Source organism: Macrosteles quadrilineatus, unplaced genomic scaffold (assembly GCF_028750875.1).
Source record: "Macrosteles quadrilineatus isolate MER2022 unplaced genomic scaffold, UCM_ALF_1.0 Scaffold_8__2_contigs__length_117827958, whole genome shotgun sequence".
Classification (NCBI taxonomy): Eukaryota; Metazoa; Arthropoda; class Insecta; order Hemiptera; family Cicadellidae; genus Macrosteles; species Macrosteles quadrilineatus.
In genome coordinates, this window is record NW_026542601.1 from 97,264,927 (window position 1) to 97,277,749 (window position 12,823).

The 12,823-nt window shown below is 35.4% G+C and overlaps 1 protein-coding gene across 2 annotated transcripts in view; it reads left to right on the forward strand.

Moving 5' to 3' along the window:
• The window catches only part of LOC128999460 (LIM domain transcription factor LMO4-A-like), a 335,278-nt gene that overhangs the window by 291,297 nt on the left and 31,158 nt on the right, over positions 1-12,823 (forward strand). For both annotated transcript variants that reach the window (XM_054425995.1, XM_054425998.1), the window contains exons 4-5: positions 6,775-6,963; positions 7,720-7,859. In XM_054425995.1, the coding sequence (XP_054281970.1) occupies positions 6,775-6,963; positions 7,720-7,852 (322 nt within the window). In that variant the 3' untranslated portion in view covers positions 7,853-7,859. The remainder of the gene's footprint in view (positions 1-6,774; positions 6,964-7,719; positions 7,860-12,823) is intronic.

Here is a 12,823-nt window from a genome sequence, read left to right on the forward strand (position 1 = left end):
AATGGGAAGCCTGTATTTAGGAGAAGGTGATATAACCTGAGTGATATAATTTTTCATAAATGAAATTGGCATAGTAGTGTGTACAATATAACGTTATTTAATACATGAAATCGTAGTTTGTTCTTGAGTTATTTAGTATTAAAAACCGTCAGGTTATTTTGGCGCACCCTTTATATTGACGCTTTGGTCGATGCACTATGTAATATATAGTTAATTGTCTTAGTGGATATAGTGCTTTACACAATCTGGTCGCCAATTCAACAAAGGTACAGAAGTCGTCACTCACCATACTATCCTACAGTCGTATTTGGACTTTCCAAGCGAGATCTACCACCACTCTTATGTATCTTACCCTTACCTACTTGTACGGTATACAGTATACGTTTTGAAATATGTTTGAGTCTGATTAAATGTCAATTTATTTACATTATTCACATATTGGCACCCATTACACTCAGCAGTCACAAAACTGACGATATCCAAAGCACCCAAACAAAATACGATTATGCACCAATTTTGTATAAATTACGCCATAGACCCACACATTATCTCCTTATCTCATTACCTCTTAGATGTAATCAAACACTTAAAATGCACTGAGAACTTAAACTATTATGTGCCTCCTTATTTAGGGGGGTTATAGTGAAATATCTCATCAATTTGAACCTACTAGAGGTGTGGGATGCAGATGCAGTTGAGAAGTGTCTGGTTACATCTACAGTCGATGAACCGGTTTGTGTAATTGTACCTAGTAATGTGTTGTGATGAGGTCGACTCCACCTCGCTGCCCTCCTAGAGAAACGTTTGTATCAAGGATTAAACCTTTAATTCACATACCGCATTCCGTTTTACTTGATCCTAAAACCCCGTTGATCGTTTTCGTCGCTGACGATCGTCACCTCGTTTCCTGGCAATAGTTTAGGTTATAAAATAACAATATTTATCTTTGCTGTATTTTTAATTAATTTTAGTTCCTAGATCACGTTTAGGGAAACAGAGAACCGTCCACCTCTGGTCCTAATCTGCATATAGAAGTTTGGTTAGGTTGGTTAGGTTATGTTAAGTTAGATTATATAAATGTCCCCTGAATTTACGACCAGTGGCCGGGATCCATACACTCTCACGTTATATACAGATAAGATGTTAAACATATCAGTAGTAGGCTGTCAATGAATCCTATTTGACCCTACTCTATCGACATAAAATACTATATCAACGATAAATAACAGTGTGTTCTAGATTGATAGATTGATTTTATGCCTTACTTTTCTAAACATAGTTATAATTAAAACAATTGACCCGGAGTATTAGTTTGTTAGAAAAAACTCACGGTGACGACAATAAACAATCAAATGAATACATATCTCGGCTACGGTGTATCTAGATGTCCTACATTATCAGCAGGGAAGGTTTAATTGTGATCGTTGGACAAATGAGTCCTCACCACTCGTTGACCACTCTCAGGGGACCGTAGGAACGTTAGCCACTCTCCGGGGACCGTAGAGACAAATCCTCCTGCTGTTTGTGATGGAAATAGAATCATTGTCCGTGATGGAGTAGGAACTTTGGTTGTATTCTCTGTTTCTTTCTAAAATTGTTCCTACGTATATATTTCTAATTTTTTGGAAACCCTCGTAATAATTTTGAATATGTGTATCGATTTGTGAAGGCAAAGCAAGGTAAGTAAAAGAGGTTCGATACGGGTTATCCACGCATTCTAAAATAGCAGTACATGTTTTAGATTCAAAACTGGGCCCTTCTTTCCCCGATAATTCGGTGTTAAATCAATGTTATCACAATTAAACAGATAGTCTTAGTCAGAAACAAAGCTACACAAGGAATCTCACTCTAATCTACACTTATATTTATCTGTAGGTAAAAATACCACCATTACGTCACTATCTCATATCAGTGATAAGGTAATAACTGCTTCACCACTAAATAAAACACTTTCGATGCTCATAATAAAACACATAAGATTTTCATAAAATGAAATCTGATAATTTACGCTTAACAAATCAAAATAAATTTCGCAAAATTGATCAAGTTCAGGATATTTAATGCGAAGGAAAATTATAGACAACAATCCTTTAAAGTATTAACTATCAAGAGTTTAATTACTTAAACAATTGGGATATCAGACAAACATTTATAATTGGATAAAATCAAATACCAACAAGCAATGCAAAGTTCGTAATAGGTCAAACTCAATTAATTCCATCAAGTGATTACCTTGTAAGGTATTGAACGGCGACTTGGCTCAGAATAATAAGCAGAACGTTAAACAATCTTATTAATTAGCTTAACTGATATCAACTCTATTCAGCCGGATAAGAAATACCTCCTTGTTTAGGGCCATATTGTCTGGCTAAACAGAAAATAAAAGGAAATTGGAGCTTTAATTAACAATAAATTAAGGAGGTTATTTACAGAGACGTTAACGAGAAGCAGCGACTAACTGGGTTGCTCATTAGCCTGATATTAATTGTGTATCAGCGGAATGTCGCAGAAACGAACCTTTGTCTACAGCGTTTTCGTCGTTACTCGCAAATTGAGTTTAATTAGGTAGATCGAGTTTTATATCTTAAACCAAGGCTTTATTCATTAAGAAATGATTTATTAGTCTACGACCAATATCGGTTTAAAGAGGTCAATAATTTTAGTTTTTACTTGTAGTTGTTCTAATAAAGTAAAGCCTCTTAGACCGTGGATCCAAGTCCGAAATAATGAAACTATGTATAAGTTAAATACATTTAATAAATAAAAGACATAATTCTGGTAAAGTACCGAAATTCCAAACTACCAATAATACCAACGTAAACTCCTGAAACATTATAAAATATGAGAAACAAAACTGAATGCAGTAGTTTACATGGGTGCATTCCTAACTAAGCTGTAGTCTATGAAATTTGTACAAACTCAAATGTATTGCACAGTGACTTAGTGCCTATATTGTGATTAACACAAATTTTTTAATCATTTCAGTATTCCCACTCTTATACATATTAGTTTCTTTAATCGTGCCTTCCCTATTATACAATTTTCATTTTTACACCCCTCGTCCAACACTCCCTGAATATTCATCCATCACGTGACCGCCGTTACAAAAATTGTCAAGTAAACCTAGTTATTCAGATCTCCTTGATTTGCATTTCCGACCGGAACTGTTGGGAAGGTGTTAAATTCCGATCGCTGGACGATGGTTAGTGTTTGGCCGATGAGGGGGGAGGGAGAGGGGACAAATTAAGTCGCTACCAGTTGACCAGTCTCAGGGGACCGTAGCATCGGTGGATTGTGTTTGCTCGCATTGGATGGTTGGTCCGTACAATCTTTGTTGAATCGATACCAACACCAACGAGAATAATTGTAAGGGAATGTTGACGGTTACAACACTTTGAAAATTATGAATTCATGCGGAAATGTACATAGAACCTTAGTAAGTGAGGTAATTACCTAACCTAAAAGTTTACCTGACTATAAGGAACTTGTAGTTTATAAAATAAATGATCCTAAGATAACCATAGCGATTAATCGTATAGCTTTTAGTTTAAGAGTTCTCCGATACGGAAAAATTCTCCTCTCCTGGTCTCCTTTTTTGGTTTTCATTTCTTTTACTTCGATGGACCTACCACGTATCATGTTCAGCTATATGGCAATGCCTATATTCTGGTGTTTTGTAGTTAATATATGTAAAACATCCAAAATATGAACACCCTAAACATCTTATCACTAACTAAAGGCCAAATATCAACCAACTTGATTTCCATTGCTAAATTCGTGTACGATTTGAATCAAAATGTTGAAATAAACCTAGTTCAATACACTGACGAAGATTTCTGATCTAAAATAGTTACGGGCTTCCCGTACCGTAACTAGATGTGTGACTTGTTATAAACTAAACCAAGTAATACAACATCAACTGTGATGGTATGAATTAGAAAATAATAAGGGACTATGAGAAATGATATGGCTACCATCGTAAGGTGGGGTTTGAACTGCAGTAGTTCAATGTTCATGTAGTATTTGTAAATGGGAGATAAAGACTGATGATATATCCGTAACATTGTCGTTTGTCCTTCAACTGTTACATAGTTATCTCAGCATTATATTACACACGTTATAACCGTTACCTCAGATCAAGGTCTTATCAGCCAATTAACGAGGTCTAATTGTCTTCTACTATATACCCGCTTATCACTTCTGAGCCCGTTCTCTCTTTCAATCTCCCTATCTCCGAGAGATATCTTCACTATGTTTTACAGTCTCTATAATACGTTTGTGATATGTGGCTAATTACCTTATCTATCGGGAACACGTATATAGATTGAACGAGATTTAATTGGTAAAGCCACACCTTTGTCGTAACCGCTGTGTTAGTTTGTGATACATGTTTCTTTTCATAATCGATTAATGAATTTCTATTTCTTATTTGATTGCATATTGCTATAGATACCGGTAGCACACACCCCTAACTTAAACTGTGAGTGTCCCGTGATTATGAAGTAATAAAGAAAATGTACGATAGCAAATTAAATGTTATGACTTTATTGAGCTCTAATATAATTCGACGGAAACTAACTTAAGGTTATAAGATGGTCAGATAACGAAAAATATGTTTTTTAAAATCAGTTAGACCTATTTTATTAATTTCTGTAGACATTGAAATAATCATTTTTCACTATACAATAAAAAGCTCATTGGCATTGCACATCTTTTGCGTGTATATTTCGTGATGTATTTTCAAAATATTTTATTAATTTGAAACAAACAATCAATTTTTTACACTATTATTAGATAATACTATTTTTGTGGATTTCAGCGAAGTTTTGTACTTCAATATTTTTGAATATTTGAATCAGTCGGTCACTTGTACACGTTAACACCCACAGGGGTACTCTACTCTAAGTGTTAATGTAAATTAAAAATCACCCTATATTTCAACACCAAAACAATTCTGGCAGAAAAAGGGATAAACAATCGGTAATCGAAATAAAAACTAAACAAGGCAAATAAATAAACCGGACTCGAGTACTCACGGGAGCAAACATAATACCGCCAAATACGTGAAATTTAATCAGAGAAAAAAGCAAAAACGTAACTTTTTAATACAGATAAAAGGGGAATATTAATTAACGCACATTAAAAACTAGTAGAGGACCGGAACGCAAACAAAAACATCGCGATTGTTTACATTTTAAAAGCTCACTCATTAAGTAACGGGATATCCGAAATAAATGTGGAGTACTTTTAATTATCAGACAATAAAACGTTATTTACATTCCATTTCAGTTAAAAATGCACTCTCTTATTAATCATCTGTAATGAAGATTGACTGTTTCAGTTTGTAGCTGGATTAATCTGTGTAAATTATTTGGATTTACACAATATTTATTTTAGAAATCAAGGGAGTTTGTCAGTACAGTAATGAAGGGATTTTTTACTTAAAATATGGATACATAGCCTACTCAATTATTTAAATCATCTTAAAATAAATACATTTTCTAAAAGCTGCATTTTTAGTACAGTTATGGTTTGGAATATGGTTATGAAAACACATAATTGCACCTTATAAAATAATTGCACTAGCTATATAGTGTTATTGTTAGTTAGTATTATTTATACAACTTTTTAAATTTCAAACACATTGCACTGGATTTCCGGGCTAGGTTTATTTACTCTAATTTTCCAACAGCCAACAAATTAAATGCGCAAGTGTATTTAAACGCGCTATGCTTAAACAAACCGATATTGGCCTTCTTGCAAATATCAAGATTCCTTACAAGTTCTAACAACAAAAAATAACGCTCATTGTATACAAACGTTCAAAATACTTTATATGCTTATAAACAAGTGGAAAATCGAATACCGCCTAATTAAACCCAATTTGCGAGTAACGACGAAAACGCTGTAGACAAAGGTTCGTTTCTGCGACATTCCGCTGATACACAATTAATATCAGGCTAATGAGCAACCCAGTTAGTCGCTGCTTCTCGTTAACGTCTCTGTAAATAACCTCCTTAATTTATTGTTAATTAAAGCTCCAATTTCCTTTTATTTTCTGTTTAGCCAGACAATACGGCCCTAAACAAGGAGGTATTTCTTATCCGGCTGAATAGAGTTGATATCAGTGTTGCTGTTACTGGTTATTAAGTAGATTGTTCCCCCCTTGTGCAAGCAGCCTTAGTTAGGTCGCCTATAACCGTTTACTGGGAATTAGTCGATTATTTTACCGCTCGTGAAAGTTAAAACCGCTCTCATTTTTGGCGAATAATTTTTCCACTATCAGGTCTGATGTATGTAGTGGATATCACGTTTTTGGTAATAGTGGTGCATAATGTCTTAATTAGCTTATATATTTTATTCATAAAGGGTTCTTATACTTTTTTGAAATAATAATTCACCGTTGTCATTTAATCACTCATTTTAATGTCGACAGATATTCAGACTGCTATAAGCTGAGTAGTTAAGTTGCTACAGTTTTCACCACGTAATCTGAAAACCACTATTACGGTCCTAGAAACAAATCAGGAGATTTTGCATCTTAAAAATTAAACCTAGCTGTCATACCTGGATTGATATTTTAAACACTTTATGAATGGTGGTAAATCTTGGTCAGTAACAAAGTTACATCAGATATTTTACTCAATTCATCTCCTGTTCATATTTGGGTGAAAATACGACACGGTAGCCACCTTTTTCTTAAAATAGCGACAAGAGTGTTCTCCCAAGACTCTATTTTAATTTACATGTTCTAATCTGGTGTTAATTTCGCAGGTTGTTCGGCAACACAGGCGCCTGCTCAGCGTGTGGACACACCATCCCTGCCAGCGAGTTCGTGATGAGGGCAGGGGCTCCCGGCGCCACCAGCGCCCCCCAGCAGCCAGGGGCGCCACCGCACCACGTGTTCCACCTCAAGTGCTTCGCCTGCAGTAAGTGCGGGGCGCAACTAGTACAGGGTGACAGGTAAGTGACATTTACTTCTGAGTAATAGTTTTCATAGTGTTTCCTGTATAATACAGCTTCCTGTTGGCCATGACTTTGGTTCCATGTTGGCATGGAGAGTCTATAGATGAGTAAGTGGGAATTTCGTGGTCGACCTTGGGTACTCCCGATGAAATCGACTAACTAAGTAGTAGTTATTCAAATACCAGACATTTAATATATTTAGATTATTTCATTTATTTCATTAGGAATTGAATTTGTTATACCAGAATTTTCCCTTGAAGACCATAGTGCACAAATTATGTTACGTAATAGAATTGTAATAGGCCTACGTCACGACCCATCTATGGAAACATTTCCAATTTGCTTTAGTATTTGGGAAAAAATAAAAGATAATAGAATTTTCTGCAAATTCCATAGTGTCTCAACAGAATAAACTGTTAACACAGGCATGGAAGCCTCCTTTTTGTTTTTCATTTGAATCGCTCATTTGAATGTAAAGAAAACTGGATTATATAGAGCAAGCCGATTGTAACTTGACAATTTCATTAAGTCTTTGACAAAGACATACATTTTACTGGAAACCCAAATTCTAACATCAGTACTATCTCGAACTCAGTGAATAGTTCAAATTCGTTTTACAACTATACCTTGCATTCAAGAGTTTTAAATTACCAGAAGGGCGTTGTTAGGGTTTGAAAAACAACTACTATGCCTTTGAACTAGAATGAGATGTTTTGTTGGTTGCTACTGTGACATGTGGACTATTTGCTCCAGGTACTACCTACTGGCCGGCAGCCTGGTCTGTGAACAGGACTGGCATAAGCTGCTGAAGGGGTCGGCGGTGACCGCAGGCACCACGGGGGTCCGCAAAGGCAAGGTGGGACGACCTAGGAGGAGTCGCGACTGAAACCAAGGTAGGCCTAGGCAGATAACTTTTAACTTAGGATGGAAACTGATAAATGCCTTCGGCTTATGATAACACAGGTCCCCGTGTAAGTAACACCTCTGAGTAACCTTAAATATTATAAACAAATTGTGGTAGAGATTGGAATATGGATTGACAATTTTAATAGTGAAGGAAACTATAGATTCATAAACACATTAAAACATCAAACAGAAACATTTGTTTGTAAATGGTTATAAAAGACCTATCTCTCATAAAAAGCCAACCCTAGACTAGATAAGGGTAAAAATAGAGTAATAATTCGAAATATAGATTTACAAAATGTATAAACTAATTGTTTACAACTGCAATAGTATCTCACCTTACTAGGGTAAATGTATACACATTACGAACAAAAATTATAAGAGACTAAAAAGGCTCAAATTGATTTTGATTAGTTGAAACAGCAATCAAACATCAGGGTTGTTGTGCTAAGAAATAAATTGCTCTACAGTAATATACAGGGTGGAAAAAAAGTCTGGAAACGGTGTAATATCTTTTTAACTAAATCCGTTAGAAAATTCAAACCTTTCACATAAACCTACATGTATGAAAACTACTTTTTCCAAGTATTATCATTTTTTTACCTCTACCTGGGGACGACCCATGAGGAGTAGGTAGATAATCTTTAATGTAAGCATAGGTTGATATGCACATCATTTTACAGGGCTAGTTAAGTGGAGTTCATTACCGGAAACCACGTCTCAAAAAGTTCATCCATTACAAAATGGCGGCTGTCCAAAGTTCTTGTTGAATATACCTGCACAGGCCTTAGTATTGGTAAATACTCGTATTAAACATTAGCTAGAGAGCTAAAACTGTATTTTAAAGTCAACTAGCTCATAGACTAATATTATTCAATCTTCAAAACAAATTTAATCGGGTTTCAGATTTCCCGGCTAATGTTGACTATGAGTATTTACCAATACTAAGGCCTCTGCAGGTATATCCCGCAAGAACTTTGGACTACCGCCATTTTGTAACGGATGAACCTTTTTTGTCGTGGTTTCCGGCAATGAACTCCATTTGACCAGAACTTTAAAACGACGTGCATATAAACCTATGCTTACATTAAAGATTATGTACCTACTCCTCATGAGCCGTCCCCTGGTGAAGGTAAAAAAATGCTAATGCTTGCTAAAAGTAGTTTTCATACATATAAAATGATGTGAAAGGTTTGAATTGTCTAACGAATTTAGTTAAAAAGATATCGAGCCGTTTCCAGACATTTTTGTCACCCTGTATATATCAAAATGACATTCAAGATTCGTCTCAGCATTTTTCGTACATTTGAGGCAAGGAACTAGAGATACATAAAAAGGTTGAATCATAAATGTTGTCTCTAAATTGAAAAGTTGTAAATACTTCACAAGAAACGTCCACCATCACGATTACACCCTAACACCCTTTTAACATTACATCCTACACCCTAACATTAATTACACCCTAACAGTTCACATACGGTTATTTTTATGTAATTCAACACAAGTTCTCCCACTTAAACGCACATCCACGAACCCAAGCTATCAGCCGAAATCTTTCCGCTTTTTCGGTCTCGTAAATTTACGGTCGTAAGTTTCCCATAACCTCAAAACCGTCTGATAGAAAACGCACATCAGAATGCGCGTTTTTCTCCAACATTTATGGTTGTACTGACGAGTTTCGTCACATGCATAATTCATAAGTAATTATCTGAGGTATAAAAGACTATTTAAATAAGAATCGTTTAGTCGGCATAAATAATTCATAAACGTAATCACCTTGATTTCTAAACGCATTAAAATTACTAAGTACATTTCGATGTAGTTTCCACACTGGTGCAGTTCAAAGTGGCATACAGAGAAATGCATTCAATGTAACTAGAGATCTTGATATGTCGAGGCTAAGATTGTGTTTCATGTATGAATATGGATTGTAGGCTGTCCCTACATCGACTGGTCAACATTAAAGGAATGTATCTCACCTTTTGGTCATCGGTTATGTAATGCTTAGTTTTGCTTTAGCACAATGTGTTTTTTGTTATTTTAGCCTTTGTCAGTTTAAGTGTATCATTGGTATAAGTTAAAACTGAAAGCCACATATACGGTGATGTAATAGTTTCATGCATCCTTGAGTGTAAATATTCTCTTCCAAAGACAGGAGGTAATACATAGAAGGTATACACTAAGTTCTATCATTTTATACTTGTCTCGCGCACACATACTAACAATTCCAACGTCCGTGATATATCTTTCAATTCAATATTACCAACATAGAGACGTTCTCCACTTGATCGTTTCTCGCATCATACGTGTAGGCAGTAGGCAGTAAGAAGGCTTGATTCATCGACAATGTCAGATGCTGAGGTGCATTGTGCATGTTGGCGTTGGCGAAGCAGTTTAAACGTAGGAATCATTGATACAAACTAATTAATGAAATCTAACATTGTTTTGTAGTCGTAGGAAGACGATATTGTATAGGCCTACTTCTTAACAACAAAAGTATAAATTTTCTACAAGAATATTAGTTGTTACGATTGGATCAAAGATCGACAAATTAAATTTATTTTATTGGAAGTTTTATTTACCTAATACCTCTATTAATCAAACATAGTCTTTGAAAGACAACAAACATCATTGTTAAGTTTTTGAAAACATCTTGTAATAGTATATTTCGTACCTAGGGCCGAAAATGAGGTTTTGCCGGCTCGAGATAGTTTTTAAGTTCGAGACGAAGTCGAGAACTTAAATCGATCGAGAGCTGCAAAACCATTTCGGTCCGTGGTACGAACGATATTTTTCACCACACTATACCCTATTAGGCCTACCACTATTCACCACTATAATAATGCGTACACTGATCGTAAACACAACTACAACTTTAAGGTTATGTGAAGAAATAATTTGAGGAATCAGCAAAAATATAAAAAAATAGTTGCTAGGCAACGGTGACAATAACACAATTCTATATTGCAATGCTATGGATTTTGATTGTGTATTTCAAACGCATTCATGTTTTAAGTAAGTAAGCGGACAGCTGATTTTGCGGCCCCGGCCTGTAAAAACCTGCTCGGTCCCCAAATTGGCGACAGCTGGCATGGCCAGCAAAACGTAACTTTCAGCCTCCAATTAACGTATACAGCCAAAAACATCATAGTGTGGTGAAAAAGATCTTTGTATACCAATTGCATTTACGTAAACGACGAATTAACAGCAGGTCCTTTTTTACTATGAAGATAAACAATTCCCACCATATCTTATCACTGTTCACTGTTCTTCTATTGCAATTTTTTAGATATCTAGCCTCCTAAATTGAATACAGCAGTAGAGGTGATACAACAATGATATCGATTAGCTAACCATGATAAATGACGATGCCATTTAAATGACATGAAATCATTGTATTAAAACAATTTCCAAATCACAACATTCTGTCTAGAAACTGTTTGCAATATTTCTGATTTAAAATCACGTATTTTACGAGAAAAAAATAGTGGCGTGACACCAGTAACAGCAACAAATCAAGGCCACGAGTTGGTAAGAATCGTAACGATGTGTGGTTCGCGCCAAATAATCTCCAAATGGGACGAGTCAATCGCGACAAGTCTGGGTTACTCGGCCTTTTAAAGTGGTAATCACTTAGGGAAAGAAACTGGAATTAGTCGAATGAAAAACTTCCCCCGGCCAATCCTTTTTCCACCCAAAACACCACTTTTCTTCATTGGGTCGCTCGGTCGCCGGACGGACGTGTTCTGTTTCCTATTACCTCCCCCCCCCCCTCCTTTCTTGTAAACCCTTCATTCTTGCCCCTCTCCCAACCCTAACCACCAACAAACAACTATCATCTTCTCACACTGATGTTGTCAATCTGTTTTTGTTTTATGGGTTCGTGCACCATTAGATATTTAGATTGATTTGTGGTTTTTTGAAATTTTTATTACAAATCTATGTTATTGATGTTATAGGCAATGTGATTATATTGTTGTGGTTGGTGGCACTATAGAAATGATTAAGTAAAATTGCACTTTTATTTGTATTATTGAAACTCTGTTCTTGCGTGTAGTTTTGTTCTTTTTTATTTAAAAAACATACGAACAATAATACTGACAAAATAGTCAAAAAAAGCCTTGAACACGTCTTTGACTACTTTATTTTTACCTTACCCAATATGTTCTAGTTATATTTTAATGGAATTTTAATGGAAATTTGACTTTTAAAACTGATAGTCTGGTGTGTATGTATAAAATTTTACTTTAGGGATCTTCTTGCAAATCTGCAAATTCATGAAACAATCAGTGGCTGTATTAACGAGGACTGTAAATATATTTAACTAACCAAGCTATTGTGTTCTTGAAATTAATCATTTTCCAAAAGACGCCAAGAAAAAAAATTATCCAAGAAAAATTATCGACTGTTTCCTATAAAAACACAGTATTTCTGACAATTTAGACCCAAAGTAAAACGAACTCCACTCTAGGGAAACAATCACGAGAGAATGTTAACGGCGACTACAGCCATTATAAAACGTGTGCGGCAAGGTAATTGATCGTATATTAGGCGAGTCAATTACTTGGTGGGTTTTGTAATCACCGTGTGTTGCAGTGTAGGCAATGATGGATAGGCCGCCAACTAAATCAAACAGCAACAGCAATTAGGTAAGCACATGTGATGGTCGTACTTGGCCAGGCGTACTTACGTAAGTGTTTCTGTACCAAACGCGTGTTATTTTTTCGAATAAAGTTATGAAATGTTTAACTTCCGATTTGACCTGGCCAGTGTTACTAGTTAAAATCGACAGAAAATATGATCTTTTGTGTATTTGGTGTTATCTATTTTAGTAAAAGATTAAACAACTGATAGTGATGAAAATAGTATTTTACTTTATTGGTTAGATGTATTTGTTGGCAGTTTATGAATTTCAAATTTTGTTGTCATGCATAATCAGCATATTTTTGTT